Here is a 25,128-nt window from a genome sequence, read left to right as displayed (position 1 = left end):
GCTTCCCGAATGCATCAAGACAGACCTTCCTTCCCTGAGCAAACGTACTCCATGGATGGTTTATTCCCAGCATCCCTCTGAGGGCCACGGCTCAGCCTGACAGACCTCAGCCCCTTCTGCAGGGATGGGAACCTTCAGGAGGAATGCATGCTCCAGGTGTTTCATACCTTTGACTCACAATCGTTCCATTCCCCATCATGCTCATGTTCTGCAGCCCTCTAGCTCATCTAGCTCCATTAACTTCATTAATTTCTCCCCATCATTTCTTAGAAGCTGCTCTTTCCAAATGAGGAATCCCCCCAGCAACTTCAGATCCAATTTTGCCTTTCTGTTTAATTTACCTGAATCCACTCACGGTCACTTGACCCGCGCTCATTTTCCATGGCTAGCTCCTACATGTCCTGCACCTCAGAAGTCTGCAGTCCCATCCCCTCCGGGCTCTTTGCAGCTGCTCCATGAGCTTTATGGGCTACAGCACCCTGGGTTACGTGGTCATTACCATCATTAACAACCTTTGATCTCCACTTGACACGGACAAAGTCGAAGCCTCCCCTGACCGCTTCTCTCTCTAGCAGCCCCCAGTTCCCAAGCCTCATCCAAACCCAAAGCTGAGTGTTTCCTACAGGGCTGAGGAACCTCTCCTTTCCCCCTTGTCAGCAGTGTTCAGAGGGTCACAGTGCTGCCAGCAAGGGACCTGGAGGTCTGGGGCGGAGGAGGCGATAGAGGAATGCCAAGCACCTTTTCCCATGTATATGTTCTTGCACACACATGCATGGGTTTGTAATTTGAAACTCTCTTTACTTCTGGACAGGCTTTGCAAACTGCTTAGACCACATTCTCTGAGGTGTTTAAAGAGGGTGGAGTATGCAGTATTTATTTAGGTACTCTACAAACCTTAATAAGAATCGAGTGCTTGTAGCGATCGCAGAGAACAAACAGAAAGCCAGCTGGCAGGAGCCGAGCGCTGCCGCTGCGCTTTGATTGCTTCTAACACCAAAAACCAGATCAGTACTTACAAAAAAAATGGCTTTCTTAATTTCTTTTATCTCCGATCCTGTGTTAACGGGTCTGCTGTGTGCAGCAGTGCTGTTAGCTGTGCTCTGTTTTGCGACTGGCTCTAAAAATCCAGCGTTTAAATTGCCTCCTGGTCCAACTCCTCTCCCGATCATTGGTAACCTGCATTTGGTGGATATCAGAAGGCAAGATAAGTCACTAATGAAGGTAGGACAAAAAACCCAAACCTGCACCCTCATGCATTTTAGAGCTGCCTGGGCTATATCAGCGCTAATTTTTTGTCTTGGACTTTTATTTTTATTTTTTAATTTGAACTGAATAGTAAAGGTGTGAAAACTGCTTTATAATATTTTCTTTCTGGTCTTCTCCAAGCTGATGTCTGTGTTGTCGCAGTGTCATTTATGAGCAATCAACCATTAAGGAAAACACCTCTGGGTAATATGAGATTTCTTCATGTAATTGGGATGATGTACATGAAGTCTGTAGCGCTTGTGGGACTTTAAATATTAATTTGACAGCTCTGACACCCAGAAAATGTGGACAGCATTAGGACTAGCATGAATGGAAACCGCTTCCCTCCCTGCGCCCTAGGAAAGCAGTGGGGGAACATCGTGATGCAGAGCCCCCAAATCCAGATGTCCCATTGCGAAACCTACTTCCCTCTGGATGAGTGGGATTTGCATTAAAACCGAGGCGGCAGCAGACGGGTGGGATGGGAAAGGCTGAGGACCCAGGAGGAGAAGCCTGGGAGCTCCTCCATCGGCTTGCAGTCGGAACAGCTCACCCTGCTCCCGCTGGAGCTGTGTGTCGGTGCCAGGTGTGGCTGCACTGCCGGCGCTGGGGATCGCTCCCTCCTCGAGTGGGGGCTCCATCACGCCGGTGCTGGATGGACGTGGGTTGTGCAGTGCTGGGCTGGGGCTGCATTCCCACTTCGCCTCACGGGCAGCTCACCCAGCACTGGGCACAGGTTTGACTTAAGTCTGACTTTCAGGATTTACTCTGCGTGCTCTCACTGCCTGCTCTCTTGTATTAGCTGTCACCTATATTTGCCTTTGGAATTAATCCAGAGGAGTTATCTCTGATCCTCACCCCACACATAACACCAAAACAGGGTCTGCACTGGGCTGTGGCTGGCTGGGCACCCCGATGGGGTGCTGCTGGGTGGGAGGATGCACTCTGCAGAGCTGAGGCTGTGTGCATGCAGCTGGGCAGCACCTGGGGCCGCTCACCGCCTTCCTCCAGCCATCGCAAACCCTTCCCCACTGCCCCAGCACTGCTCTGCAGCTGCTATTGCTCCAAGCCCTAGATCTAGCAGCAGGAGCAAGGGAGAGGAGCAAGAGCTGTCCCGTGTGACAGCATCACTATTTGCACTACTTTGGTTTTTCTCTGGTTGGCCAAGCCGCGCTGCCATCCGAGGTCCAATTTAACTCCTGGTGCTGCACTTAGGTTTCTTCACTGCCTCCTTAACAAAGAGGCCGGGTTGGCAGTGCACTGATGGGGGTGGGCAATAAACCCGAGCACCTGTGCAGAACATCCCATGCTCCCACGGGGAGTGCTGGCTGAAGGACTTTCCCCCATTGCTGACCATCAGTGCTTGCATCTCTTTCAGCTTGCGGAAGAATACGGTCCGGTCTTCACCCTCCATTTTGGCTTCCAGAAAGTTGTGGTCCTGACTGGGTACGAAGTTGTGCGGGAAGCGCTTGTGAACTACACAGAGGAGTTTGTAGACAGACCATCCATCCCAATATTTGACCAAATTCAGAACGGAAACGGTACTAGAGCAATGAGGGGGGGTGGGAGGGACGGTGCCGCTCAGTGCCAGCCTGGCACTGCTGCCCTGCAGCCTGGCTTTTAAAAACTCCCTCTGACCCTCCTTACGCCGATGGCATTCTCTCACTTCCATACAATGCATTTTCACTGCCATTATTTTTTGGTAGTGCACTCACAGCCAACCCTTCTTCTCCTGTTGGAGGATGAGGAGCGGGGTTTTTAAAGGCACCGGTTTGCTCTTTCATCCTGGTGCCAGGTGTCCATTTTGGACACGGTCAGTCCTCAGCATCTTGCCTCCCTCCAACAGAGCTCTCAGCTTTGCATTTGCCCATTGCATTCAGCAATGGGCTGAGGTTGGAAATTCTTCCCCCAGACATCCCCATGTATTTCCCAAGGACGTCAGAGAACATCCTGCCTTGTTCTTCCACCCGCTGCCCAGCAAGGCCCCGGTGTGAGCAGCTCTGTATGCTGGTCACAGGCCAGAGTTGGGATTACAATTAGAAATTAAATTACCCAGCCATAATATCAAGAGATGAATTTATCGCTACATAAGGAAAAGGAATTGATGGGGGAAAAACCATCGTTCAGAGCTAATTTACACATAAAATATCCCTGTGGGAGGCTGCCAGGATCGCTCTATCAGTCCTTTCTCTGTTACCTTCTCAACGCAAGTCAGAGCTGCTCAGAGGTGACCCAAAGCCATACATTCACATGGGCTGTGGGTAGCAAGGGTCACAGGTTTTCCAAAGAATCACCCCAAAGTAACACCTGGTGTTACTGGGAATCTCAAAAACCAGTGGAGCACTGATTGGGATCGGGGAGAGTGAATTATCCCATCCCACAGAGATAAAAGATCTTTATGATTGGAATAGAACAAAGGGGGAAGCTTCAAACAGACAAGGCTGTTGCTTGAGGCCCCAGCCTGCAACCAAACAGGGTCAGAGAGGCTGCACGACTGACTCAGAGCAGCTCCTCCCCAGCCCACGGTGTGGGACTGACAGCCCTCCCTCCACCCCACAGTCAGCAGGCACAGTGGGACCAGGAGATCTGAGCTGAGGGAGTGCAGGGCTGCAACATAAAGAAATGGGAGACTCCTGCTCCCCAGAGCCATGGGAACTGGACAGCAGAAGCTTGGGGAGCTCGCTCCTCACCCAGCCCCATAGCTTTCTTTGAGTGGTGTGGTTGCCCCACACTGGGTCCCAGCAGTGATGTCCCGTGGCCTCCTCAGGTGTGTTCTTCTCCATCGGTGATCTGTGGAGGACAACACGCAGGTTCACCGTCTCCAGCATGCGCAACCTCGGCATGGGGAAGCAGATGATGGAAGGGAAAGTTTGCGAGGAGCTGCACTTCCTTATTGAGAAGATCAAATCCTTCAAAGGTGAGCCAGGGCCCATCGCGGTGCTCTGCAATATCCACGTCACTCTGACATTGCCCTCCTCCTCCCATTGCAGGGGAACCTTTCAGCCTGAGGTCCTTCAGCATCGCTCCGATCAACATCACCTTCCTCATGCTCTTTGGGGACAGGTTTGACTACAAGGACCCAACATTTCTCACTCTCTTAAGACTCATAGATGAAGTTATGGTTCTTCTGGGATCTCCATACTTGAATGTAAGTAACCTGGCCCACAGGTGAGCATTTTTTCCACTGGAACATTACAGAGAGCCACCAAAATGACAGGATTTAGTTCAGCAGGTCTCAGATGTTCAGAACCAGCCATCACATGCCCTCCACATACTGCCTTGCTGGCCACAAGCATGCAGCCAGTTTCCCCTCTGACATTCTCCTTTTGAACCATCCTGCATGTCTGTTTGGAGCTAAAATGAGAATGGAACTATGGTTATCTTAGCTCTACAGGCTTCTCCAATACAATCACACCACTTAGGCTTTCTTTGCCTTTGCTGCATTTTCTAAAAAGACATGTTCATTGTTGCTGTCCAGGTGAGTGAGATTTTGCAGACTGCATTGATCGTGACTGCTTAGAGCATACCAGAAGAGCTCTGTGCATCTTCAAGCTGTTGTACCCAAGCTGCTGTTGGACTAGATGATCTTGTAGGTCCAACCTTATGAACCTATGAACCTATGAATCCTTGGAAAGTGATGTTGGAAAAAACTGACCAGTCACATGCTGCTCCAAAGTACCCAGCTGCCTGGCAAGCTGGAGCCCAGCCCTGCTGGGAGGCTGACCAGTCTGTTACTGGTGGAGGAGCTGTTTCCACTGAACAGTGAAAAAGATTAAAATTGGGTTGTACTGCACAAAGGCTGATAGGTTGCAAAGCCCATCTGTGTGAAAATGAGCCTGAGCCCTCCAGGAATCCCTGAGATGCTCCGATAGTACTACAGGAAAAGCTCACCTCATCCGTCATGCCTTAGGAAGAAGCTATTTCAGCACATTGATACTCCTGCAGACCTAATGCTTCTCTTTTTTTTCATTCTTTATTAGTATTTCAATTTCTACCCATTCCTTGGATTTCTTTTCAAAACCCATAAGATTTTGCTTAAGAAAATCGAAGACGTGCGCGTCATTATAAGGCAATACATGAAGGCGAGCAGGGAAGATATCAACGAGAACAGTGTGAGGAGCTACACTGATGCACTGGTATTCAAGCAGCACGAGGTATGGGACTGCTTTGCTCTGTTGGCTGTTTGTGATGTCTCCTTTGGCTTTTCAAGCTAAAACAGTTGTTGGTCCAGATTTCTGTCATGTAGCCCTACTGAAATTAATGCTATTCTTCTGGTGGCACTGAAATCAGATTCCAGTGTTGTACGATTGGTGTAGTTTACTGCAGGGATTTTTCTATCAAAATTAAGGTGTGAAAGCCATTCTCGCATGCCATTCCCCAAAGAACATTGCTGATAATGTGAGAGGAAGTCCTTGTTCTCAGTAGAAAATGCATGAACTCACATGAAAGCTGACTCTGCTTTTCTTTTTCTGACAACAAATCAATTAATCATTGATACTGTTGCTCCAAGATGAACGATACACTTAAAGTATTGGAATGATAAATGGTCGGTGCATTTGCGAGCCCTGCCCTGCATCTCACTTTAGTGGAGACTGCAATTTCACACATCAGTTGATTTCATTCCACACAAAGTATTTATGCACCGCGTCTCTTCTTCTTTCCCACTGGATCTGGGCCAACATGAGGCATTAGTCTTCTTCCCACCTCTGTGGAAGGTTCAGTGCAGTCTCCTAAGGCCCAGGAGAAGCATCAGGCCATTTACCAAGCTACTCTCAAACACATGACCGTACCCAACAGTCTTCTGGGTTATATAGCATTTCCCAAACTTGCAGAACACTAACGCTATTTTAAGAGCTTTCTCACACTTGTCTTTTTCAAGGAGAAAAACAAGAAAGACAGCCTCTTCCATGACGACAACTTAATAGCATCCATACTCGACCTGGTCATGGCGGGCACAGAGACCACGGCCACCACGCTGCAGTGGGCCGTCCTGCTGATGATGAAATACCCAGAGATCCAAAGTGAGCTCCTGATGTTTTAAGACTCCTCTTCCTCCAAACCCTGGAAAACCACATTTTTACCAGCATCAGATCTGAACGGGGAGTTGGCTTCCTCGCTGGGATACATCCTCATTCTTTATTCCTTCCAGAAAAGGTGCAGGAGGAGATTGGAAGAACTGTGAAAGCTGGAAGCTGGGCCACGTACGAGGACCGCAAGAACATGCCATTTACAAACGCAGTGATCCACGAAGTGCAGAGGTTCATCACCCTCCTGCCCCACGTTCCCCGTTGCACCGCTGTGGACACACACTTCAGGGGCTACTTCCTTCCCAAGGTGGGTATGGCCCAGCCCAGGGCACAGTGGCACTACAGACCAACTTCTTTAGAGAGAGATGTAGGACATAGCACAAAATAAATGTCCTGAATTACCCCAGCAGAGTTCCTTTCCAGTGACTGTGCTGAGCACAGAGAGACCAGTACTGTGGAACTCGATTCAGGCCCCCACGCTCAGCATTTCCACACTCCATCAGTGACCCTGGTTTACCTCTGATGCCATCTGCCCAGTGAAGTATTTGCCAGGGAATGTGCAGGATCTGACCCTCTGCCTGACGTCCTCACAGTGCCACGTGGCATTTGGCATCAGTCCTTGGCACAGCTGGGAAAATCTCCCTGACCTCTCCCTGTTGGTGAAGGAGATAAAAGCCCTCAGGGTCTCCTCCTGCCCCTCTCGGAGCAAATCTCCTACGACAACAAATCCCCGTCACAAAATAAAGCAACATGGAGAAACAAATCCTGCCCTCGTGGCCAGCCAAGAACTTTACTGGCAAAGCAACATTTAGAGTTGGAGTGAGATGTTTTGGTAAACCCACCGTGGACAGAACTTCCCCATGGAGCTCCTCCTCGCCCCCAACCCCTTCCCCACACCCCTCACCCGGGACCCTCAGTGCTGCACCACGGGTGCCCCTGGGCCTTGCTATTTGTTGTGTCTTCTCCCAGGGTATAATTGTCATCCCATCGCTCACCTCAGTGCTGCTGGATAAGACGCAGTGGGAGACACCACACCAGTTCAACCCCAACCACTTCCTCGATGCTGAAGGGAATTTTGTCAAGAGGGAGGCTTTCCTGCCCTTCTCCACAGGTACCCAAAGGGCTCAGCCATACCAAGGGGTCCTCATGGCTAAATTACTGCCTCTCCTTTGGACAATGAGCTCAAGAGTTGGCTCCCAAAGGTCTGACAGGAGAGAGGACCTTTCTAGAAGGAAGTACAGCCCTGTGGTTGGGGGGTGGTAGGGCACTTGGCATCTCAGGCTCTGTTCCTGACATTACTTCCCGTCCCTCATTTTCATCATCTCAAACCTTTTGTTTTTTTTCAAGTTTCACAAGGAACATTCTCTTCCCCAGATGCCCACAAACAGTTGCTAGCTGTAAGAAACTCTCCCCCATCCCTTACCCTGAAGGAATAAAAATCACTTACTGCCTTCCCAACAGCTGTAAAAGCCCCGAGGGTTGCTGGTTCCAGCAATGCCTGCTGCCCAGCCTGCAGCAGCACGCATCACGAGAGGACACGGCTGGATGGGGTGGCCTTGCTGGGATTCTAACCAACCCCAGCACTCCAGGAGCTCATAAGTACTCTCATGGGTGGTTTCCTAGGAATCCAAGAAATCCTCCTGTGCAACCTTACACTTTCCAGCTGATCCTCTGAAAGGATGGCTTGAGGGTGCTCCAGAATGTGTTACCACAACAGACCCAGGTGTCTTCTGTTAGGAAGCCAGGTCTTGCAATCCACCAGGTGCTGCACACCTACAGGGACCTTCATGTAGGAGCTAAGAATCCAGCACAAAGAAAAGGGTATAAAAGTAGAAAATAATCTTTAGTCAAAGTCAGACTCGCGATAAAAATTCCACAGGAAAAGTGAGATTCCTTTCCCACTCAGGGAGGAGGTGGCATTTTTCTCTCGGGAGGCTTTTCAAGGGGAAGGGGCTGGTTGAAGATGCTGAGGGGGTTGGAAGATCTGCACATCCATGCATGAAACAGAGGGAGCTGGCAGCAGCCTGTGCCGAGCTGCGGGGCTGGGACGGCCTCCTCTAGGTTGGGCCCTCCTGCCCTGCAACGTCCCCGTGCCACCTCTGTGCTCTTGTTCCTGCTACCACCACATCTCAGTGGTCAGTGAGCAAATATTACATACTTGATATTTCCATCACATAAGCACGCTGCTTCCATCCGCAGGGCGAAGGAACTGCATCGGAGAAAGCCTCGCCAAGATGGAGCTGTTTGTCTTCTTCGTAGGGCTGCTGCAGACGTTCACTTTCCAACCTCAGCCGGGAGTTTCAGAGGCCGACCTGGACCTGACCGTCCCCGAAACGACTTTTACATTAAGGCCTCGGCCTCAGGCGGCCTGTGCCATCCTGCGTGAATAGCCAGGGCCTGCTGCAGGGCGGCCAGGCAGGGATGCTGCCAAGGCCCAGCTTAGCTATGCTAGGACTCGCCACCCCATCCCAACACGCTACACTCTGTCATATTTCCCTCCCCCTGTGTCCGTCCACTCCCACCCCTACATCTCTCCATAGGTCACTGACCTGCTCTTTGCTCCCGTGCTATGGGGGGTGCAGACAGCCCACGAGAAGGCACAATCCTGGTGACCTTCCCAGAGAGGGACACTGAGCAGCTGAAGGACCGGGGGGGGGGGGATGTCCATGAGATGTAGGTGTGACATCCACACTTCAACAGCAAAGAAGTGAAGCTCACAACATTGCAGAAATCTGCCCAAAACACTCGGTCAAGGCACACCAGCCTTCACTGGGAGCTGCAGAAATACACTGCAAGTGCTTCCTGAGCCAAGCTTTCTAATTAACCAGAGCTTCCAGCGAAGTCCCGACGTGGCAGGCAGCCAAGACAAGCACCAAGAGTGCAAAACACAACCCATCCACGGGCTGCGGGGATGAAGATCTTACGCCTTGGAACACAGTCCTGATAGACATCTTAAAGTCTGCAAACCTGGTTAGATAGCCAAGAGTCGCTGCCACCACATTCAGTGCTGCTCCACAGTCTGACTGGAAGAAGATCTACATTTGTAAGCTTGCAGTTAGTGTTCACTCCAGCAAGTGACCATAAAAGGCTAACGATACAGGAGAATAAACCAGACTCATTTCTAGTTTGACGGATGTCTGTCTTTCCTGACCTGGTTAAAAAGGAGCAAACACTTTTCCTCTCTCAGGAACCCCTGGGCAATCAGTGCAGTTTGGAGCAGCATGGCCATTGGTACCAACCATGCAATTTCTTTGCAAGCAGAGCCTTGTATGCAAGGAGAATTGGGATCAGGCCTGGTTGTGCTTATTTTCCTTTGCTCTATCTGCTGCCCCAGACTGTAGCACTCTCATCAGCCATCATATTCTATCGTCTCACTCCAGTTGACGTACAGCTCAGGATGTTTTCCATCCAAATAGCTGCCTGTTATTCTCCATATGCCTTAGCTTATCGTGTACTTTATCACACTGTTTATGTCTCTCCCTTCACGGGAACCCAATAATGTTTTAATCCTCCCACGTCTTCATTACATCAGATGTGCCTGCTGCCCGACTTTGTGTTTTGCAGAAAAGTAAATGCCATGGAGACTTGAACCTGAGCCCAGAGTGACAGTAACCCAGTTGGTTCCACTTGTACCCCGCAGTTCTGCATGCCATGATCCTACTGACAAACAGCTCAGACAGAGAACCCCCACATCTGCAGAGCGCTTTCTCCAGGGCAAAGAGATCTCTCTTTGTGCTCAGCCATGCTTACTAAGGACAGCCACAGCTTGTCACATTTTTCCTTGCCTAACCTTCAGCTCTTGCTTGAAGAGGCAGAAGGAAAGGTTCCCACCACAACTTCCCTGATGCCCCGTGCTTGGTGCCTTGGGCCTCGAGCCTCTCTCTTGCCCTCTTGAAGCATCATTTGCTGACAGTGTAATCTCTTGAGGATGGGGTCTTCTCTGGGTGAACAGACAGAGAAAGCAACATATCAGCTCAGGGGAGGAAGGCTTGGCCTTGCTGAAATCAAAATGTTTGCCTTTGGCTTCAGAGAGGCTTGACTTGCTCCTGCTCCTCCAGCTCAGAAGACAGATGCGGCAACAATCTAGTACTTGGGGGAGAAAAGGGGGCTCAAATCTGCACTCGTTCATGGTAGAACCTCAGACTTGACCCTTGTCTCTGGCTCTGGGGTTGTGCTGTCCGAGGGTCGATGACCAGGTGCCAGGATAGCAGCAACTTGTGTGCAGCCCCTTTATTTGCAGTCCCCTTGCACCCTGGCCAGAGCAATAACCGTCATGCAGAGCATCATCTCTATTTCCTTTTTGCCACGAGATGGCACCACGATCCCTCCGAGTCACCTCCAGCCCAGCCCTGCAGTCCTCACTGGGCCAGAACGCTCTGCCAACCACAGGCAGGGCTTCACATGGGGACTGCCCTGCAGCCTTATGGACCCCCAGCCCAACTGCACTCACCTGAGAGCAAAGCTGGGAGCAAAGAGATGTGCACTACTGATTTACCATTAACATGGGAGAATCAGGTGGTACGTGTGGAACGGGAGCTGCCTTCCCATCCTACAGCAGACAGCCCCTTTCCAAGGGGTTCTCCTGTGCAAACTTTGTGGGAGATTGGCTCAGCTCACCCTCCCCCTCCAATTCTGGTCCTATCAAATCCTTCTGGCCCCCATTCTGCTTTTCAGACCAAGGGAGAAGCGAGCTGCTGGAAATGAGAGTCCTGCTGTCATCAGTGGTGAAGGGGTGTGATGAGATCCCTCAGAACACAGGGAACCTAGAAAGTCCAGGTTTAGTATCTGGGTTGGAAAGAGTAGGAAGGGCATCCATCAGACGTGGTGCAGATATCTGGGAGCAGTTAATCACAGGTACAGTAAGGAACAGGAGAAGAGCGGGATGTGAGAATGAGACAATCTGTATCTGACGTCGCTCTCCAAATGAAGAAATAACCCACCGACGAGAAGCACTCTCTCAGCAGCTGAGAACTAGGAACATTTTCTTACGCTGTGCATTTAATGTGTGAAGTGCTGATGGTTTTGTCACTCCCTACCATGTGCTGGGTGACGTTCCCAGCTAACCTCAGCCCCAGCTCTCCCTCTGCTTCGTAAAAACCCATTTGCTCGACACATATCTTAAGCACAGAGCCAGTACTCGAAAACCTCTGAGTAAAGATGCATTTCTTCTAAACACTGCACGTGGATGTGGTTTCTCCTGGGCCCTGCAGTGAACAGCTACACGGGCTTCTCTGCATCACGATGCCCAGGCTGCCGGCGCAGCGCAGCGCAGGCACACTGCGGGGTCGGCCTCATGGTGAACCCGGCCTCTGCCCTCGTGTCCAGCTCTGATTCTTTCACCCCGGGGGGAGGCTCGAAGATGAACTTCTGGATCAAGCCCGTGAAGAAGATGAAGAGCTCCACCGTGGCAAGGCTTTCCCCGATGCAGTTCCTCCGCCCTGCAATGCCAAGAGCACCGTGATTTGTGGGGTGGCAGTTTGCTTGAGAACTCTTTCCTACCACTCAGTAGCAACAGCGTGAGGGACAGAACAAGCTGCAGAGCTGCAAACAGTGTGGGGTGATGTCCAGTGGCCACCACCACTGCTCTCCTACATGTATTTCAGCACGGCTGAAATGCTTTGGTTTGGGACAACCTAGAAAGCATTCTCAGGGAGAGGGAAGGCAGAACTCTTGCTTGGGTTCCGTATGTCCCAAGTGGTGTCTTTAAAACCCTGGTGTCCCAGTGAGGTCTGTGGGGCTGTTTGCAACTCACTGAAACCCAGAGTGAATGTTGCTACAGCATCCCCACCCCTGAGCTGTGTGCTCATCCCAGAGCTCACAAGCCACAGCTGGCTGCACGCTCAGCCCTGTGCCAGCCCAGACCCCTCTGTTACCCGTGGAGAAGGGCAGGAACGCTTTCTTCTTCACAAAGTTCCCATCCGCATCAAGGAAGTGGTTGGGGTTGAATTCATCTGGCGTCTCCCACTGTGTTTTATCCAGCAGCACCGAGGAGAGCAGAGGAATCACCGTTGTCCCCTGCAACACAGCTGCATTCAGCTTCTGGCCACACAGCCATACAAACCTCTTTGGGCTGTGCCTGCATGCGAGCTTCCAAAGAGCCAATTTCTGGGTTTGTACGTCATCAAATGCAACTAACAGCACCCCATTTACTGGAATTATTGACTAACCTACAGCTCTGTCGTTCCCTGCCGTATCTGAGTTCTGAGCAGAAGCCCACGCTCCCCCTCTGCCATTTTGCCCTGTGTGCCACCACCCTCGGGCTGCAGAGCAGCACATACCTTGGGTATGAAATAGCCTTTAAAGTGTGTGTCAGTGGAGGTGCACCGCGGAACGTGTGGCAGAAGGGTGACAAATCTCTGCACCTCGTGGATGACGGCGTTGGTGAAGGGCATGTTTCTCCGGTCCTCGAAGGTAGGCAGGCAGTCAGGGCCAAGAACACGCTCAATCTCTGCATGCACCTTTTCTGCAGTCAAAGGGAGGGCACTGAGGCAGCTTCCCTCTGCAGTAAGGCATCTCCAACCCCTGACCTGTGATGACTGCTGGATGAACAGCCCCAGGGCACAGAGGGATTTTCCCAGCCCCTGGGAGTGGGTGCGAGTGCAAGCCCTCAGATCCCTCAGTCCCAAAGGAGAGATGGACACATCGCTGGCACTCAGATTTTGGGTGCACTAGAGAGAAGCTATGATGCTGTTATAGGTGAGCTGCATTTCTGAAGTCACTGCAGATTGTTTCAGTTCCCTGTGTGAGAGAAGTGAACCCATGAAGGTGCCTTACTTTGAATCTCGGGGTGCTTCATCATCAGCAGGACGGCCCACTGCAGGGTGGTGGATGTCGTTTCAGTGCCAGCCATGAGCAAGTCAAGTGCAGAGGCCAACACATTCGCATCATGAAAAAGTGCACTGCTTTTATCATCCTCCTGTAGGGAAAGAAACAGAAAAAGGCAGAGCCATCAGCATGGGAAGACAGAACATGGGACACGCACATGCAAACATAGATCTGGGCCACATTGCTATTTTTGAGACTTCTTAAGGTCTCCTGAGACCTTAGAAGAGCACGTTCATTACACAAGCAATGCGGAGTGGCTCTGCATGAGATGCCACATCAGCAATCGTTGTAGTGCTGAAATACCTCTTGTTTGAAGACTAGAGCATCAATGTAACTCGTCGGGTTGTTCCCATGGATATTTGCTTTGCTTTTCTGGATATGTTCCTTTAGGATCACACACACCTCTTCCACTTTTTTCAGGATCATCTTGTGAGGTTTAAGAAGAAATCCGAGAAATGGGAAGAAATTAAATAGCTAAAAAAGGGGAAAAAAATCACAGAAAAAAAAATATAAAGTCCTGTAAAAGGCTGCAAAACTTAAGGGTCATAATGGAGAAATCAGTTAGGTGAGGAACCAAATGAATGACGTGGTATTCGAGTCTCTCTGGGCAACTAAAAAAGTTCAGTGTATAAAAATGTCTCCTACTAAAAATTCTTTACAGAAATGAATGGGAGCTCTCAGACTTGTCTAGACACAGCCTATAAACATGAATTAAAAGAACACAATTAAGGGAAAGTGATAGTGAACTCATGAAACAATGAAATTACATTTTTAAAGAGGTAATAAAGCAAAAAAGATAAAGCATGACGCTTTGCAAAGGAAACTCCAAATGTTTAACAAGCCAAAATACGTATGTTTTGAAGCTGTTAGATGACCATTTTTAACTTTCACATGAATTATAAATCAATTACACTCGGTTCTCAGCACAGTTAGATCTCACAGCATAAAAACAGTGGCATTCGGTGTGCAGGGGGGTTACTTACTCCATTCCTCAGCGTTAGAAAGGAACTGGCTGTTCCACCCTGCCTTAACTGGCTGTATTTTTTGCTGTTTCTCTGCTGTTTAGAATGAAAGAGGCCTCAGGCATCACACTCACAGGATGCAGAGGAGCTGAGCACATCCTTTCTGCTGCTCGGGTCATGCCCTACCAGCACACAGGAGCATCTCAGCATGGGAGGTGACTTACGTGCAGGAACGGGGAGCCAAGCAGGAGCATAACCTCATCGATGAGTCGCAGCAGAGTGACAAACATTGGGTCTCCGTAGTCAAACCTTCTCCCAAAGAGTATAGCGAAGGTGATGTTGGTGGGCGCCGCATTCAAAAACCGAAGTCGGAAAGGCTCGCCTGGAAACAGCCAAAATCACCCGTATTTGTCTTCCAGAGCAATCCTGAGGTCTTCACAGTGGCTCTGCAAGGTAACATAAACACCCCAGCTCACCTCGGAAGGATTTGATCAGCTCGATGAGAAACTGAAGCTCCTCGAGCATCATTCCTTCTGCAAGTCGCTTCCCCATGCCCAGATCCCGCATAGCCGCCAGGGTGAAGCGTCGTGTCGTCTTCCAGAGCTCTTGGGAGGAGAAGAACACACCTACGGAGGGATGGCGTGGTGTGGCTGCCCAGCTGCTGTGAGCTGTGCTCAGTACGTGGGCTCTGTGGCCTGGAGGGCTGCCCTGGGAGAGCCGAGCCCCACGCAGGTTCTGTAGGGCAGGAGGCAATCTGCTGTTCACACCTCTGGGTTCTGCCCATGTATAGCTTTGTCCCTTTGCAGCCACACACAGCAAACTCTATGCATGGTATATGTCTCAGGCTGACTTGTTTCCCCCCAGGAAAGCAATGCAGCTGTTTCAGAGAGCAAGGCTAGGAGCAGAAGGCACTGCTCTGTCCACATCACAAACAGGACAAACAATTTCCCTGTTGCAAGTGGGACAAGGAGGGGTGTCAGGGATGTACCACGGCCTACAGCTGGGAATTCTCCCCATCTGGCCTTAGGTGATGCCAAAAGCTCTCCTGTTTGGCAGAGACCTGCACGGCAGCAGCCTGGCTGCCATGGCATTGCTCCCTGCCCAGCTGGCTCGAGGGCTGAGCACAGTCTACATCTTCACACAGTGTGCCCCTCCTCACCCTGGGCCTCATTCTTAAAAACAAGATGAAAAAAATCCCACACGTTGTACACATTATATACATATTAGGTCATCAAATCTTTTCCTTTCAGCCCTGGATTATTCCCTTCACTGTTTCTCAATGTCTCGTCCTGGGCAATGTATCACTTCTTAGCATGCAATGCAGAAATATGCCAGAAATCTGTTTACAGAAGTAATTGTTTGAGGTACAAACTGCTCGTGCTGTTGCACTCCTGCCAGTTCTTGCAGTCTTTATCGTGAGTCATGCATGATCCAGGCTCTGTCTGAACTGCCAGTAACTGCAGAAGAGAGATTGCATAAGGAGCTCAGCCTTCAAGTGAAAAATAATTTCCTTCCCTCTGCACTGCAGCCGAACCCTGGAAATGTGACCCAAGTGCTGCTTAAAGCCAAGAACAGATAAGGCAAATAGGAAGGTGCCCAGAGCTGCTCTCCTGAAGAATACAAGCTGCCCCAACCCCACCCAGTGCAGCCAGCAGTGGGCTCAAGGCTCTTAAACGTGGTTGAAATGGAAGGAACACATCAGGAAAAGAGCAGAGGGAGCGTGCCCTGATCTCTGCAAGGCACCAGTACCATTTCCATGTTGGATGTGATGGAAGATGGGGATAGCTGGTCTGTCTGAAAACACATCTGCTGTGTTCAGAAGCGCATCCTTCACTGCCTCGTAGCCAGTCAGCACCACGGCCTGCTGCATCCCCAGGTGGACAGTGAACACTGGCCCATATTTCTCTGAAATCTGGAGGGAGAGGAAAAATCCATGGTCACTGGTCCTATGCACTATGTCCTGGCCTGGTGGTTAGGGAATCACAGAATCACTGAGGTTGGAGAAGACCTCTAAGACCACCAAGCCCAAGCCCAAGCCATCCCACCATGACACCAAACCACATCCTCCCTCAGTGCCACATCCCCACAGCTCTGGATCACCTCCATAATGGTGACCCCATCACTCCCTGGGCAGCAGTGTCAGTGCAGCACCACTCCTTCTGAGAATAAATTGTTCCTTCTATCCAATCTGACCCTCTCCTGGTGCAACTTGAGGCCACGTGGAGCCAGGAGTTGGACTTGGTGATCCTTGTGGGTCCCTTCCAACTCAGGACACCCTACCCTACCCATGCTTTTCCAAGTCCAAGCCATCCACTGTTTCAAACGATATCCCCTGCACCTTTTCTCTCAGCTGTGCAACACTAACTCCCATCTAGAGAACCAGCATCACGAGCAAGACACACAAGCTACTTTGGCAACTACAGTTAAGGATCTACCTTTAAATTTGGCCCCATGGACACTCCAATATTTTAAAGTATTTCAAAACACAAAGATGCCAAAGTTTAGGCTCATCCACCCAAACTGATGCAGATACTTGTAGACTTCAGTGAGTGGGAAGTTCACTCACCGACTGCCCACCAAACTCTGCAGAGTTGGGAATGAGCAGTTTCCTTTATCATTTGGGAAGCTTTACATTTAGTTTAACCCCCCGCGTTTGGCACCGAGCAGTTATCTCAGAACTGCCATTGGAGGGGGAACCGCAGCCATCCCAACCCCTGTGCCCCCAGCTCCTACCTTCATCAGAGACCTGTCCTGCCTCCTGATGTCCAGCAGGTGTAGGTTGCCGATGATGGGGAGAGGAAACGGGCCGGGAGGCAAATTTAAAGCTGATCGTTTAAAACCTTTTACAGCACAGAGCACGGCGATGAGAAGCACAGCGCAGAGCCCGCAGGTGAGCAGGGCCACGAGGGCAGCCATGCTAGCAGAGCCTGCCCTCCTGCACTCTGCTGAGAGACATTGATTAGGTGGCTCACACTGTATTTATTCAGAGTGCTTGATGCCAGGGCTGCTGCTGGGCTTTGCACAATCCACTCCTCCACGCCCATACCTCCACAAAAGTGGGACAAAACACCCGAGCTGCTCCTTGCTGCCGGAGCAGACACTGGTGAAAAACCAAATGCACCTCTGCAAACCCCAGAGCCACGGTTCAGCTCCACGCATCCTGCTTTTACCAGCGGGGTGCACTTCCTCCTGCTCCCGTGCAGTGTCACCTGGTGCCACTTCCTCTCTTCACACAACAAAAGGGACACGAGACCCGTGTGCTCTGAGCTGCTGCTCCCACTGACTGCAGTGAGAGCTGCCAGACACCAAGCACTGCTCCCACCCCGCAGTGCTCCGTCCCAAACCCGCCTGCATCACACACAGCAGTGTTTTCCTGCGGTGAGAGCAGGAGACCAGGAGTCTGGAGAAGTGCTGTGTGTCCCTGCAGGGACAGTGGCTGTCTGTGCAGCTCTGGGCAGAGTGCTGGGAGCAGAGGGCTGTGCTGTGAGTGCAGCCCTGTGCTGTGGCTCCCCTGGGTCAGACCCAGCATCACCACCGTCATTGCTGGAAGGTCTCTGGGGCTCTGTGCAAAGGAAGCGGTGTGGGAACTGCACCTCCTCACACACTAAAACAGAACCACGGCCCAGCACCAGGTCACGGCCGAGCAGAGGAAGGGGGGTTACTCATTACCCTGTGGGTGAAGCAAGCCACAGAGGGGGCAAAGCTGGGCACAGATAACAGCATCGTAGGTGGAATGCAAAACACGCATTCTTGTAAGAGATTGAGGTTAAAAATTAAAATGAAAATTAATCTTTATCTAGGAGTAAATGGACCTTTTGAAAAGTCAGACCTCCCTGGGTCACGCTGGGTCATGCAGCACGGGAGGATCACAGGAAGAAAAGCCCTTACCTGCAGTGCCAACCACTCACAGGTCTGTAACTGGGGAGGGAAGTCATTAGCCAGGTGTTTGCAGTGCCTTTGGAGGTGGAGCCCTTCCCAATTAGCTGCTGTCCAACAGAGAGGACCAGAGGCAGCAGCCGAGCTCTCCTGCCTCAGTCCTGGGACCGATGAGGGGCAGTGGGGCACAACAGCCCCGATCTGGGGCTGTGACACTGTAACTGTGCATCGCAAGGGGCTGTGGGGACAGCTCACTGTGACACTACGACAGAGCCTCTCTGGGCACCCAGTGCCACTGCCTCACTGCCCTCATCGTAAAAACCTTTTTCCTCATACCCAGTCTAAATCTGCTCTCTCAATTTGAAACTGTTTTCCCTTGTCCCATGACACAGAACTGCTTCGGACCCTGCCCCCTTCCCTCCCACAGCCCTTTCTGTACCACACACACACCTGAGATACAAAGGCACGTGGCAGAGCGGCAGGACACGGCCCTGCAAGGCACGACCAGCTGCCCTTCCTTTAAAAGGAGCTTGCTCCAAAACTGCTTCTCTAAGAGCCTTTAACACGGGCTCCATCTGACTCGGTGCCGCATTTCCAAATGCCATTCCTCCCGTGAAGTTTGCTCTGCCTGCTTGGTTGGGCTGCATCCACACACTGCTGTCACTTCTTGATCCTGCTGCGCAGTTTACAGCACAGAGGAACAACGTGGGAACAGAACTCAAGCGAGCACACGCCCAAAGGCACGAGACCATGGATGGCACTGCCAGCCCCTCAGCCCTGCTCTGCTGCACATCTCGCTTGCGTCTGCTTCACCACCGCCCACAAACACAACACCTACTGGTTAGAACACCAGCCTGCTCCAAGCTGCCAGCCCTGAGCCCGTGGCACACCATGAGGGAACATCTTCCAGAACACAAAGGCCTACTGACGGCTATCACCGCAGCATCCCTTCGGGCTTCCTTAGGGGCAGCAATCTCCGCACTCTGAGCACTGCTGAATGCTCCTCTGTGTCAGCACAGACACGAGCTCGGGCCGCAGGGCTGGGCTGCATGCAGCCCAGTGGGTGGCAGAGCCTCCGATGGCAGTGCTGGCTGCCACCCCAATGCCAGCAGCCCTGAGTCGAAGGGACAACCTGAGAACGAGTTTGAAAAAGGAAACGTTTCTCTCCATTTGCATTTGCATTATTAACACAGTCGTGCTGTCTGGCAGCCAGGTTCAGGGACTGGAAACCGAGAGTGCGGTTTCTATTTTCAGCACAGCCACTGATTGCTCGCTGCTGCTGGCAAATCTTTTAATCTCCTTCCCTCTGCTGTTCCCTCCTGCAATAAGGGCTGGGCAGTCCCTGGCTCTGCAGGAGCCCCCCGAGGAACACAGCAAGGACAGCACTCCAGCATCGCTCTGCGTGCCGAAGCCAGGCAGTCCCATGCAGTTCCACTGCTCAGGGATCCCTTCCACGTGCCCGGACACCACCAGCACTGATGAACCCACACATCACAGCAAACCAGGCCAAAGCCACATCCAGAGCATCAGCACCCGCACCTGCTCTGCATCCCTGGGCAGACGTGCACTGCTCTCCAGCACAACCACCCTCCAGCACCACTGGGGCAGCCCAGCCCACTGCCCCAGCACCCTCTGCTCCTCTGGTTGGCCTGAGCAGCCTCACTGGGAGGTTTTGGGGTGGGTATGGGGATCCTGCAGGCACAACACAACAGCTACATGTGGTTGAACGCATCTCCCTGCCCATCCCTTCTGATGTTAAAGGGATTGCTTCAGCAGTCCGTGTCGTGTCACTCTGTGTGACAGCACAGCTGCTCGCTCCTTGCACGGCCTCTGGGAGCCCCAAAATAACACACATATGCTTTTGGAGCAGAGACCAGCATTTATCTTAAGAGGTGGTTCAGGATCAAAACAATCACCACTAATTCTTCTCGTTCACTGCTTGGGATTACTGGAGCACAAGTGACCTTTCAGATTCTTAAGATGTGGATTACGAGGAGCTTTGTGGACTAAATCCTAATGACTTGAGCACCCCGACCTCCTGCAGGCACTGTGCTTCCCTCTGCCCACAGAGCAGATTTTGAATCCATTTCAAGCGAATGTCACAATGGTGCCCCTTAGAGTGATCCAGTTGAGTAGCAAGGAAGATAAGGTGACCCAGGTAAAGGTCCCAGCCGAGTGAGCGGCAGGACTGTCGGGACAAGCCAGCTGAGACACCTGCTTACCTTCTGCTGAGACAACAGCATTATCATTTTCAAACACTATCAGAAGGCCCCGAAATGTTACTGCTCATTTTAACCCATAGGGCTGCAGCAGCACAGTGCAACTTTTGTCACCTTCAGATTCCAGCAGCAAAACCGACAACGGCGTTCCCATCACTGGCTGAACCGGGAACATCTTGCAGCTCTCCTAAAAAAAGAAGTATCCCCATCCTCAAGCACCAGCAGTGTTTATGGCTGCTGACACAGGGCACGCATCTCATAGCTCCCACCCCCAGCTCCACAGCCCTGCTCTCCGTGCCCTCCAAAGCCTGCCTGCAGGCAATGCCAAGCAGCAGCTGTACAGCAGGCAAGGGCCACTGCCACACTTCTATGAGATGAGGACCCCCACCCCACAGTGATGCACGTGGGGCCATCTGGGAGCAGTGCTGCTCTGCTGGCAGCAGGGGAACACAGCAGCAGACAGAGGGACTGCGTCTGTCACAGCCCCTACGTTCCTCTCTTGGAGAAGTGACCATTGATCACACTTATGATGAGGACAGCACCAACCCACACTCACCTGCTGTGTTTTCACCTTCTGCTGGCACTGAAAATGCCACCCAAAAAGGACTGAGACTGCTGTCTGCTCCACATAAACAGTAATTCAACACAAGTCCGTATTTTCTTGTTAAACAGCGTCAAAGATGTACTCGTGATCTCTCTGTGGTTAATTTTTTCCCCTTCCTTTGTCCAAGGACAGCTGAAATAATACAAAAAGGGATTCAGAAAACAAAAGGGAAACCCCTGGTTTTTGGTTTGATTTTTTTTTTTAATACTTTCTAAGCCTGAACCCATCTCTGGAAGCAATCATCAAGCTGGCCATTGCTTTCCTTCCACAGCTGGCATCCTGCAGCCCAGGCTGTGCAGAAGAAGATACGGTATGACAACCATCAGCGTGTGGCCATCCAGAGCTGTCAGAGCACACGGGCTGTGCCCACACTCTGGGGATGCTCGTGCTCCAGTGACACCATCAGCACAGAGGGGCTGACCCATGGAGTCATCAAGTCTATTGGCACACTCCTATGGGGCCGGTACCTGTGAGAATGTGGCTGTGCCTCAAGCTTTTGGCACACCCAAAGAGTTTGCAAACCAGTTGTTTGGTTAAGTTGAGCCCACAGAAAGCAAAGAAATAAGATGGCTTCAAATCTCAACAGACCAGAATCGGGCAGCAAGGCCAAGGCAGGTGCCAGGCTGCGTGCCCACACACTGCGGCCCCATGTCACAAAGCGGATATGTGCCACCCTCACCTTGGCCAAGGGCACTCCAGCATTGCTGCACCAGATCTGGGCAATTTCATGGGGCTTAGGGAAGTGTGGCTCGTACAAAGGATGCTGCCAAAGGCTGCTGTACCTCGAGAAGAGCACAGGGAAACGCGTCCTTTCAACAAACTTCTCTGGGCCCAATGGAGCTCTACAACCAGTGAGGATTTTGGCAGGGCTGCAGCTAGCCCAGCTATTTAAAAGCAAATGAGAGGGACAGATCCTGCGTCCTGAGGCTTACAGTTCCTTAAAATACAGTGGGGCCATAAAGAAAACAGATGTCAGTTGTGACAGCAAAAGGCCATGTAATATTTACATCATCAAGAAACCTTAAAAACAACCAAAGTAACTAAAACTAATAGGAAACTGCTGTGCACGGGGACACGAAGGGGAACAACCTCCAGCTGAGTGCTCACGTATCTGGGGGGTTTGGGGTGTTGGTTTCTCACACAGTCCCCCTTAGTGCAGCCTCCAGGTTGGAAGCATGGAGAGGTTGGACCAGAATTCTTCTGGCCACGTATATACATGCGGCATTTCTTGACCTTTCAGTATTTGATTTTGAAACCTATTTGCATTTTTGACGTAGGTGTGTTTGTGGGCTTTGTTGGGGAATGCCAACAATTTTCTGCATGTAGGAAAGAAGAGAAATCATTAAGAGCGACTGCATGACTGTTCTGTTTTTATCCCGAGGTCCCTCCCTCCGTGTCCCAGCCAAACTTTCCTCGCAGCACAAGCTTCTTATTCAGCTTTGTTTGGACAAAGAAAGATAAACCACTGTTTTGCGTTGCCCTCCCCCCGTCATTTATACATCAGCTTTATTTAGTATGGTATTCTCCACTCCTCGTAGGAAAAAGAAAAAACATAAATTGAGAAATAATTATTTTTGACCACGCTGAGTTGTTGACTGTGTAAGCTGTTATGAAGAAGTTAAAATAGAATGTAATTATAAATCACTGCTAAGCGTCCTGCAAAGGCAAGGACATTTAATTGTGTCCTTGTATGACTGGAGGCACTGTACACAACTAATATTCCTATTTGCAGGCACAGAAATAACTGGCTCGCTCAGCCATACAGAAAGGAAGACATAAAAGGAAACCAAAGCCCCAACGAGAATAAACCACTGGAAAGTTTTATGTCAACAAAGCTGAGTTTAAATTAAGTAACATCAATTCAGTATTTTGACTGTAAACGAATCAGAACATTAAAGCATGTTTAGAAGGGAATGCTTGTGATGAAACTTCTGTGACTGGATCCTACACTAAGAGAAACTAACAGGGAAGTTCCTACTGGTTTCTTCTGTGTAGCATCGAATCCACAAGGCAGAGTTACTTCCCCAGCTTTCATGCTGCTTGGTAGACTTTGAAAATGAGAATAGCAGCAGAACTGGTAGGAAAACACCGAATAAATGACTTACCAGTAACAGCACAGTGGCAAACACAGCACTGATCCATCATCCTGTTGCATATGAATGAAGAAGTAAGATAAAAATTCCGTAAAGATTTTCCATTCTTGTTTTTGCTAACTTTCCGAGTGCTGCCTTTGCAGCTTAAATCTCATTCAGTATTGCTCTGACTCAGTGGCAAAAGTCAAAAACAAACAAGGAAAGGAAACCCAACCAACCAAAGCCCACCAAGGCCAAGCTGAAGTGCATCTGTGTACTACCTGGAGTGGCAGGAGATAAGTCAAGAGTCACCTTGCTCTAAATGAACCAAAACACGGCAGAACTATTCTTCAGTAGAAGGAAATAAGGAAATAAATGCCATGTTCAACACATGCCTTCCAATAAGAAGAGAGAATTCATTTACTTAGTAATTTGGCAATGACGATAACAAATTAAAACTGTGGGCAGACAGTGGAGAGCCAAGAAGATATACAACCCACAGCCAGGATCAGTCAAATTAAAGGGAACTTTTCACACTGTCAAATTCTGAGTAATTAGTGCTGTCATTAGAGGGACAATTCCAGCTTTAAGCAACTCTGCGTAATTAACGTTCCTTTATTTTGCCTAGAAGCCCTGACTTCAGCATTCTCATAAGACGGATCCTTCTAGCTGGAGCTACACAATGCAGATTAGCCCAGCGAGAAGACAATTAGAGCAGGCAGATGAAGATGCAATTTGTCAGCCTGCACATGCACACTGTTACTTCTCGCCTCGGACTCAGTTTCTATTAAGACAGCAGACATGGCATGGAAGCCCAGACATGATCTTGTCCTATCTGCAGCCATTAAGATTGTCTAGGCTACAAACAATGTTAACATCTGAAAACCCTACGTGACCAAAGGACAGAACAAAGTGAACAAAGTGACGGATTGTGTCTGCCTGCACAGCTCTGAGCAGCTGCAGGAATTCAATAGTTGCAATTACACACTTCATAATTTAAAATATGCCATTTAAAATACACCATGGATTAAATCCTGCTAAATATATTCATCAAGCAATATACATTTCTAGATTAAAATCCTAAGATGAGCAGGAAGCAGAAGCTGGCCCTGTGGCTAGTGCATTGAAGGGACAGAGCACGACTGCCAGAGACGACATTGCATCTGCACATGGTGTTGGGTAAGGGTTCAGGTTCTCATGATCTCATCTTTAAAATGGGCTGAACAATATATATTGCCCAAAAATGTGTTTACTTCTGTATTTCATGGGTGTTTGAGGATGAATTGTTTGCCCATTAGCTGAAGAAGAGAGAAGAAGAAAAAAGGCAAAGTAAAAACGTGAAATGTCCTTTCCTATTCGTACTACAACATCAAGTTTAAGACTGTATTTACAGTACTTCACACCGAGCTTTGAAACCCATGACTTATAATGATATAGAAGTTCTCCATGCCTTCCAACCCCACTCCAGACAGCAGTGGCCTTTGAGCAGTGCCACGCTCCAGGAGACACATGGCAGATGACACCAAACTTTGCTTTCCCCACCAAACAAATCAGAGCAATAGATAACTTAGTTTTCAGTTCTGAACTTACCATGAATGGAAGATGGGAAGGCCAAAGGCCACGTCCTTCACCCAGCACTGGCAGCACTGAAGAAGAAGCTGGAATTGCAGCTGAAAAAGAGGATAGAGCAAAGCAGCACTGCACTCACTGAGACAGCACAGCTCTGCTCCAAATGCTACGCTCACATGGGCTCCAGACTGGCAGGCTCTACGCGCTTTTATTATAAATTGATCTAAAAAGAAATACGACATTCTTGATCTATAAAGCCTCTCTTCCTACAGTTATTTTTGATATTTGCCCATAGCCAGAACAAAGGTTTGAGCAAGGCAAATCTTGCCAAATCTGTTAGACTCATATAGGGTTCACATCTTTTCACCTGGGCCTTACCTTTACAATCCTTTTTACAAGTCTTTTCCAAAATATGTTTTCAACGCGCTCGTGTTTTTAAGCTTCAAGGTACAGGAAGTGCACAGTGAGGACCCACACTTATGTATGACAGATAAATCTAAAGGTTCAAGTCTCAAATATCTAAGCAAGAACAACTCTTCTCTGATACATAAAACGCAACTGTAAAATCCCAACAAGACACATAGAAAACTTCACCCCTTAGAAATTCATCTTCCCTTCTCACAGAGAGAAAAAATCATCCATTTCTGCTTGGGCTAACAACAGGTCTTCTTCAGTTGAAAACCTCATCTTCAAGAAGCCAAAGTCTTAAGTTATTTGTTACTAGTGATG

The 25,128-nt window shown here is 50.0% G+C and overlaps 2 protein-coding genes across 2 annotated transcripts; one reads left to right on the top strand and one right to left on the bottom strand.

The window, feature by feature from the left end:
• The first annotated feature begins 955 nt into the window (after positions 1-955).
• Positions 956-8,662, top strand: LOC136046359 (cytochrome P450 2W1-like). The gene is made up of 9 exons (XM_065732914.1): positions 956-1,221; positions 2,624-2,786; positions 4,013-4,162; positions 4,236-4,393; positions 5,226-5,399; positions 6,125-6,266; positions 6,395-6,579; positions 7,242-7,383; positions 8,472-8,662. The coding sequence occupies exons 1-9, from the start codon at positions 1,024-1,026 to the stop codon at positions 8,660-8,662; spliced, it is 1,503 nt and encodes a 500-aa protein (XP_065588986.1). The 5' UTR covers positions 956-1,023.
• A 2,491-nt stretch (positions 8,663-11,153) lies between these two features.
• On the bottom strand, positions 11,154-17,012 carry LOC136046340 (cytochrome P450 2W1). Its single transcript, XM_065732880.1, has 9 exons — positions 16,793-17,012; positions 15,809-15,971; positions 14,536-14,685; positions 14,284-14,441; positions 13,401-13,571; positions 13,047-13,188; positions 12,551-12,735; positions 12,146-12,287; positions 11,154-11,710 (listed from the first exon to the last, which is right to left on the bottom strand). The coding sequence occupies exons 1-9, from the start codon at positions 16,973-16,975 to the stop codon at positions 11,490-11,492; spliced, it is 1,515 nt and encodes a 504-aa protein (XP_065588952.1). The 5' UTR covers positions 16,976-17,012; the 3' UTR covers positions 11,154-11,489.
• Positions 17,013-25,128: the final 8,116 nt, after the last annotated feature.

The sequence above is a fragment of the Cyrtonyx montezumae genome, unplaced genomic scaffold (assembly GCF_038088225.1).
Source record: "Cyrtonyx montezumae isolate F1298 unplaced genomic scaffold, pur_monq_1.0 scaffold_16, whole genome shotgun sequence".
Taxonomy (NCBI): domain Eukaryota; kingdom Metazoa; phylum Chordata; class Aves; order Galliformes; family Odontophoridae; genus Cyrtonyx; species Cyrtonyx montezumae.
The sequence above is the reverse complement of the archived record's forward strand: the minus strand, read 5'-3'. Positions and strand labels throughout refer to the sequence as shown.